The following is a 7,705-nucleotide window of genomic DNA, read 5'->3' on the forward strand; positions in this document are numbered from 1 at the left end:
GCCTGGGTGGGTTCTAAAAACCCTGTTTGTGAAGGTAAATAAACAGAGTATACTCGTTCATGCATCAATGCATTACAGAGCAGGTTTGGTACACACGGATTTTAGAACTGGGGCATTTATTGGACAGAAAGTAGTCAGCCTTACTTTTTTGAAAAGCTATTTCATTTATCTGTTAGTGTTTGGGTAACCTAAAAAGCCTTGGCAGCGCTTCTTACTTTGTGTTCCAAAAAAAACCCAACTGTGGTTCTGTTCTGCAATGTTTGACCTATTCACGGACGTACATGGAGTACTTCCTAAAATGGAGTGTTCCCTTGTTAACACCCAAATGTTTTTTTCAGACGACATTTACATTGAAAACTGGATGCATGTGGTTGATGGCGGCAGTGTCTGGGGTGGTGTTTGGCAATGCAAACACACACAGGTCACCGAGTATATCATCTAGGTTCTGTGCTGCGTTAATGAGTCCTTACCGTTCATCAGAGCGCTGTCTGATTTCTTCTCTCCTCCGGGCAAATCTCTCCTCATCCCTGTCAGGACTGGTGAGAACAAGTCAGCATTGCAGTTATTTTGAAACATCGGTGAATGTCACAACTGCAGTATAAAACTATATAGTTACATATCAGGATATTATATTTGCGCTTGTTGTCTCTCCCAGTACCAGAATTGTAGTACTAGTTAGACCAGAATTCTAGTACTAGTTAGTGGGCTTCACAGACCAAGAACTAAAATAATTTCCCCCCAACTGATCTACCGTCACTACTGGACATGCACACACTATGAGAAATGTGTATTACCCAATCAGGATCCAGAAAAGCTTTGGAAAAGGTTTAACCACTGAGCATGGATGGTGCATGTTAATAGTTATTACCATATCTAGAATAATCTCATGTTGTACATAACACTAAATATAAGTCATATCAGCAGAGATGTGGTAATGGAGGTTTTCCTGATTTAGCCATTCCATTGCCATTCTATGCAAGTAATCTCTTAATACTTAACAAGACTCGTCAAATTCATAATGCCACTTGCTGTCTTACCCCTGTTGTCTCTTGCAGCAACAGCAGCAGCAGCAACAGCAGACTATGATACTGACAAGGATGGTCCCGCCCACCACAGCCATGGCGATGATCAAGGCCTCAAAGTTCACTGGAACAGACAGAAAGTAAAGACGCTTGACTTGAAAGTAAAGACGCTTGACTTGAAAGTAAAGACGCTTGACTTGAAAGTAAAGACGCTTGACTTGAAAGTAAAGACGCTTGACTTGAAAGTAAAGACGCTTGACTTGAAAGTAAAGACGCTTGACTTGAAAGTAAAGACGCTTGACTTGAAAGTAAAGACGCTTGACTTGAAAGTAAAGACGCTTGACTTGAAAGTAAAGACGCTTGACTTGAAAGTAAAGACGCTTGACTTGAAAGTAAAGACGCTTGACTTGAAAGTAAAGACGCTTGACTTGAAAGTAAAGACGCTTGACTTGAAAGTAAAGACGCTTGACTTGAAAGTAAAGATGCTTGACTTGAAAGTAAAGACTCTTTATTTTACTTAAATCACATGATCAGAATACACTATAGCAGAGCCAAAAGGGGGTCACAATGATTTTATTTGCATTTAAGATAAACATTTTACTTGCGCGTTTATTGTAAACAGTTGAGCAGCAAGGCCGCTCATTCGGCATTCTGACATGTCTATCGGTATCACTCACTTACTCAAAATAACACTTACTTACTCAAAATAACAAATACCACCAAACATGAACAAAATATTGAAGAAACGCCTGTATCAAGTCACTTGATGGTTGTTTTAGTATCTAATATCACCAGTGCCACAACCATATAATGTAGGATATTTCACTTTCTTGTCAGTACATACAGAGTATATCAGCCTGTGTTAAAATGTTTTATAGTTCTTAAGGAGGCTGTAAAATCCATATTTATTTATAGTCATCAGTTTTTTGCTGTTTTTGGTTTGTCTATCAATAACTACCTTGCTTTCTATCTTTCAAACATACAGCACCACTGCATCTTTTTCTTTCCTCTCCAAAAAGTAGAAAAGGAAGGTTTTGAGTGAGGAACAAAAGGGTTAAAATTAAGAGACCACTGCAAATTGAACGCTTCTGTTCCTCACTCAAAACATTCCTTTTCATTTTTTTTTTGCCGTTTTGGTTAATTCTGACAGAGTCAATTTGACAGACCCATATTTGTTGAATATAAATTTTGGTGTAAAAGACACCAAACTATGAAGTTGTTCATAAAGAAAAAAAAAATATATAGTTATTATGGCATATTATTGGCATTTTTGACAAACAGATGCTTATCTGTTTAGGCCCTAATGACTATTTAGAATGACTGATGTCTTTACATGAACTGTAACTAAGTAAAAGTAAGATGCTTTTATTGGTATGTAGTTAAACCCATTAGAAAAGAATTAAACAAGATTTAAAAAGGGGTGCACACGGAGTGCATTGATGCCATTTGTTTTACATAGAGAAAAGCCGATTTTAGGATGCCAGACATGGAGGATTATTTAATAAGTCTGAACAGTACTAACCTATACCAATCTCAGATTGGCGCTCAGTACACTAGCCAACAGCGCACTTATGTTACACAATTCTGCCATCTGCTGGTGTCTCTCTACAATTACAAGTAAGGCATTACATGCCAATGATTTTGGAGCTTGTTTGCTTTATACATAAACAACTTTGAATAAAGATGGCAGTTAAAAATATTTTTGACATTGTATTCTTAGGTAAATTGATCACTGTTTGGGAGATGGTTATCTAAAACAACATGTTCAGACTGTTTAAAAAAAAATGTAAGCCTTGACTGCACCAGAAAAGAAACTGTAGATACATATGGTAAAAGGTGTCAGCTGATCCAATCATGTAACCCAACCTATTTGGTCAGCATTCTAAAATGTTTAACATTCTGTTTTTCTTAAGAGAAGTCAGGAGTCAAGACTATTGAAAAAGCAATTGGGGTGTACAAAGTGGTACACCCCAAAGGGGTACACCCCAAAGTGGTCAGTGCTTTCTCTTGAAAAAAGAAAGCACTGCCTATGCCAATCCGTACAGTAAAGAATGGTGGGGACAGCATCCTGTGGGGATGCTTCTCATCAAGGACTGGGCAATATTGAAGAATGAATACCGCAAAATACAGGGAAATACTCCAAAAGAACCTGCTTCCGTTTACAAAATAAAAGCTATGGAGCAAATTCACTTTTCAGACACAGGTCAAAGTAACATTGGAGTGGCTCAATATCCAAATTGTGTATGTCCTACGGTTACCCAGGCAAAGACAGGATCTTAATCCCATTGACAACCGGTGGCATTACATGAAAACTGCAGATCTGCAAATAACGGGCTAAAATCACTCTGACACTGTTTGCAGTGCAAATACATAGTCACCAAAAGAACTAAAGCTCCAGAAAAAGCTTTTAATGTGTGGAATTGAATAATCATGTAAGCAAGCTATTTATCTTACAAATATTACCCAAGATAAAAACAACAATCATAGAATCACAGACTTTGATTGTTAGTTTCAAAACAGAATTACTGTAAATGTCAATGTAGCCTTTGTAATTCAGTAAAAAGCGAATTGGTCAGTGGTTGGAATGCTTTTGCAGGGTACAAATCAGTAAACAGTTAAGATTGATTGGCCTCACCCCAACACACTCCCCATCGTGCCTGTGACAGTTTACAAACTGCTGGTGGAGGCAGAATGTAGCTCGCTGGGTAATCTGTGCATGTGCTGTTGGTCATGCACCACAGGCACTGAGAAAAGAAAAGATACACATCATAAGCCAACTATTTATGTTCTACAACAAAAATGTGGGGGCATATGGGAGCACATGCTATATATAATTAGGGATATCTGGGGGAAGTTGGATGGCTCTGAAATGAAAATGGATGGCCCTGCCTTCAGCCAAATGCATTTTCACATGACCCCTCCCTGACCACTTGCTAAAGCCAGTGACACTCCCCTATAACCAGAATCATAATTAACATTAGGGGTTCATTTGTAAATGTGAGAACCAACAGTAAAGGCAAAGAGGGTGAGCTGGGAGGCTATGAGTTAACAGAATTTGTTTTTTACAATTGTGCATCGAATGTATGTTTTGGTCTACCATGTCTTATATTAAGAGACAAGAGAAAGCCAAGAGAAGTCCTTTGATCAGTCATGGAAATTAAAGTGCAGAAAAACAATTGACTCACTGGAGGGACACATTTTGGTTAGGAATTGGTGGATAGTAATATTCTTACCTTTGTGTTTTTGATGCATGAGTCACAAGTTGAGAAGGCTTTGCAAACTGTAATGAAAGGAAATAGGTATTGATTGCATTGAAAGTAAAGAGAGTGAATTACAGAACAAAACACAAAATACACAGAAAACCATACTTTACTTGTCCACAACCATAGTTGTGCATCATTACAGACAAAGCTCTGTGATGGTCTTGGAATGTCAGGCTACGGTGGTTGGCTTGGGCATCGACTTAACAACAAATGAAATACATCCAGCTGGTCAACAGCATATTCATCAGAATTAATTAGATTATTAAAAAGTACAGTATTGCACATCAAATTACCATGCTAGGTTGTAGGATTATATGGCCCATTGTGCATTTCACACAAGATTAGCAGATTATGCCTCAATGTTGGGTAAATAACTAAGGAATAGCCAAAGAAGGGCAAATATATTTTTTAAAGACAATTTTTTTTTTTAGGCATTGTAAGAGCATACAAGCAATGATAATGTATATCACATTAGAAACCCCAAACAGTAAACAGATCTTTTACTTAAGTATTTTAGACGAGTGCTTCTTCATCGAATTATCACTTAAAGATCCATAACTTAGATATTAAACAACTAACATTGTATAATCAAACTAATAAACGTATTTTAGCAATATGCCTATAGACCTAATAACAACAAAAATATCCTATGTCATTTAAAACAATCCTAGCTATGTTTCTTTCACTTCTAAGTTCAATTCCAGGCACGTTAAAGCACAGTTGTTTCCACACCAGCGTTAAAAACGGTTTTGTTTCAGGGAAGACTGGCCAGGGGTAACAATATCACCTGCTGTGCTGAACAGCCACTCTGATGCTGTGCTTGTAGCACCAATTCACAGGCATTTTCATGCCAACTTGGCCACCATGCCAGTGGATTAGCCATACAAGCAAATGGCTGTTCCTGCAGATAATGTGTCAGTTCACCATTAGCACACACTGCCGTGTACAGGGAAGTGATAGGCATCCCGAATCACTTATAGTGAACTGAATAATGCAGTACAGTTTTTTTTTAAAGAAATGTTTTAAAACTGATTCATTGATTTTCTTTTTTCCAAACACTTTTTCCATCTCTCTCTCTTGATGGGACTTTGTTTCCTTTAACAGCAGTCAGTTTCCAGCATAGAACACATGAAAATAGTCATTTTAACCAATTAGCATTGTTTATTTTTTCCAACAATAATCAAATTATTCAGTGTATAATACCATAACAGGCAAATGTTGTATGCTGCAATAAACAACAGCAATGGAAATGCTAAATTAGGCCAAGCATCATAAGCACCCGTGGTGTAATCCCCACTTCTCACCTCTACAGTTGTGGGTTCAGACCTCAGAGGTGTGTTAAGATAAGATATTGATACTCAGTGCGGATTTAGAAAATTGTGCATCTGGGCAATATTTTAATAGATTTTTTTTGTGTGGGCCAATTATTGTTTGTCTTTCACTGATCACTCATTTTGCTATTGTTTTATTCAACTGACAAGTCCATACACTCATTTTTTTGACTAAATGTAAAAAACTACTCTGTTGATATAAACCTACTTCATACCAAGAATTCTGTTTGAATTACATTGAAATATTCACTGAGATACAGTTAATTGACCTTAAGAAAGAATTTTCAAATTACACATTTTATGTTCATTAGGATTTTTTTTAATTATGTTTAAGAAATTTAAGATGATAGCTATGAGTGCTATTTATTTAATCATAAATGTAATCTAGCTTGGCTTTGAAAGCGTAATGAAAACTGAAGAGGAGGCATATATTTGCTTTTTATTACAATTAGTGAGTTTTAATTCCGACTGCACTGCAGCCTAAATCTCTGATTTTCTGAAGCGCAAAGGTGACTCATTTGAATGAAACTTCAAAAGCAGTGATTTATTATACGCAGTTCATAAAACATATTCATTAAAAAAAAGAAGGAACAAACTCAAACAGATGTGAAGCGTCTCAATGTCAGTGACAAAACAAATGTAAATGCATTTTTTGGACTGTCAGAAAATGCACAGAGTATTTGTTTTAAATAAATTTGATAACTATGACGGTCAAATACGGAAAATACCATTTGGCAAATTAAACATTCATTCAGTGAAATACGGAACAAATCCGTATTTTACGGAACGTGGGGCAACACTAAACCTCCGCCATCTTTCAAATGTTTTGGATAATAAACTTCTAGCAGTAAGTACTATAGTTGCGCTTGGATATCAAATCTGCTTAATAAATTGCCGAGCCCGGATTGCCTTGAGGACGTTTGTATCTACTCCACCAATGTCAAGATGCACAATTGAGCATGTCGAAGTAACTGTCCGACTATTAAAATTGATACATTTCCTTATTTTCAATTGAAGAGAATGATTTCGGTTAAAATTGCGCCTGGCTCAAATCTACGCTAACTAGCCAGTGTACAACTATGCCTGGCCATTAATTATACTGGCAAGCTAACAAGCGCAGATGACGCATTTCAGTTGTAGTTAGGGAACCCTCGAGACCTTTTAGGCGATGTTTCAAATAAATCCATTAAATTAAAAGTATGTACACAAAAAACCGAATCATGATGTCCATTAATTTACCAAAACAAGGAAAGGGGTCTTACGAATCGATGGCTTTGGCAAAGTGGTCTGACATCCTGCTAGAGAAACGAGGACACAGCCGACAACCAAAACAAACATTTTCATTGAGCTCATTATTCCTGTCTGTATTTTATTCGTCTTATGTTACGGTTTTAAATTAATCTATCGTTACTTTTGTTTTCTAAAGCAAGAAAAAACGAAACTTCCAAAAATGTGTGTAAATAATTTTTACACAAACTATAGAGCTGGCTAATATCGCAAGTTAGTTCCTGGTTAATACTTCTCTCTTCTTTTCCTTCTTTCGATTGCTTCAATTATTTTGGTTTATGGTGCATGCTGCCACCTACAGTACGGGGGTCTACATAACATTATCCCCCCTAAAAATAAATGACATCCAAATTCGTACACCCAGTCTTATATCCCAACAAATATTAAAACCTCACCCCCTCCCATTCCCCACCTGCCCAACCCTTCATTGCTCACAGAGCAACACACAACATACCCCTGCACAGGTTCCGGAGCCTGAGAGTCATCTTCAGACAACATGTTTGTAAAGTAAATGCCGTGGACACAATTATGTCCAGCATTTTTGTTTTCTTTCTGGTTTGGGCTGTACTGTTAATGAAGTGTGTTATAAATGCTACAAAATTAATCTCAACAATCAGTGTCCCCTCATCCTTAATCTGTTGCACCAGAGTCTGGGTTTCTTCAATTTGCAAATTTACAACACCATCGTGTCCACACCTCTGGCTTCCCTATCCACCATTTCCCTTGCTTCACTGCATGAGACCTGTTGCACAGCCCTGACCCGTGCACCTTCATACTGTCTCACCCACAAAGGACACTCCAA

At 37.3% G+C, this 7,705-nt stretch overlaps 1 protein-coding gene across 1 annotated transcript in view; it reads right to left on the minus strand.

The window, feature by feature from the left end:
- pttg (pituitary tumor-transforming gene 1 protein-interacting protein) overlaps nucleotides 1-7,162 on the minus strand; it is a 22,271-nt gene extending 15,109 nt beyond the window's left edge. Inside the window, 5 exon segments of the mRNA NM_001303876.1 lie at nucleotides 471-536; nucleotides 1,038-1,146; nucleotides 3,658-3,766; nucleotides 4,256-4,302; nucleotides 6,879-7,162. Coding sequence (NP_001290805.1) covers nucleotides 471-536; nucleotides 1,038-1,146; nucleotides 3,658-3,766; nucleotides 4,256-4,302; nucleotides 6,879-6,969 — 422 coding nt within the window. The 5' untranslated portion in view covers nucleotides 6,970-7,162.
- Between the last annotated feature and the right edge of the window lie 543 nt (nucleotides 7,163-7,705).

This window comes from Esox lucius, chromosome 20, assembly GCF_011004845.1.
Source record: "Esox lucius isolate fEsoLuc1 chromosome 20, fEsoLuc1.pri, whole genome shotgun sequence".
Taxonomy (NCBI): domain Eukaryota; kingdom Metazoa; phylum Chordata; class Actinopteri; order Esociformes; family Esocidae; genus Esox; species Esox lucius.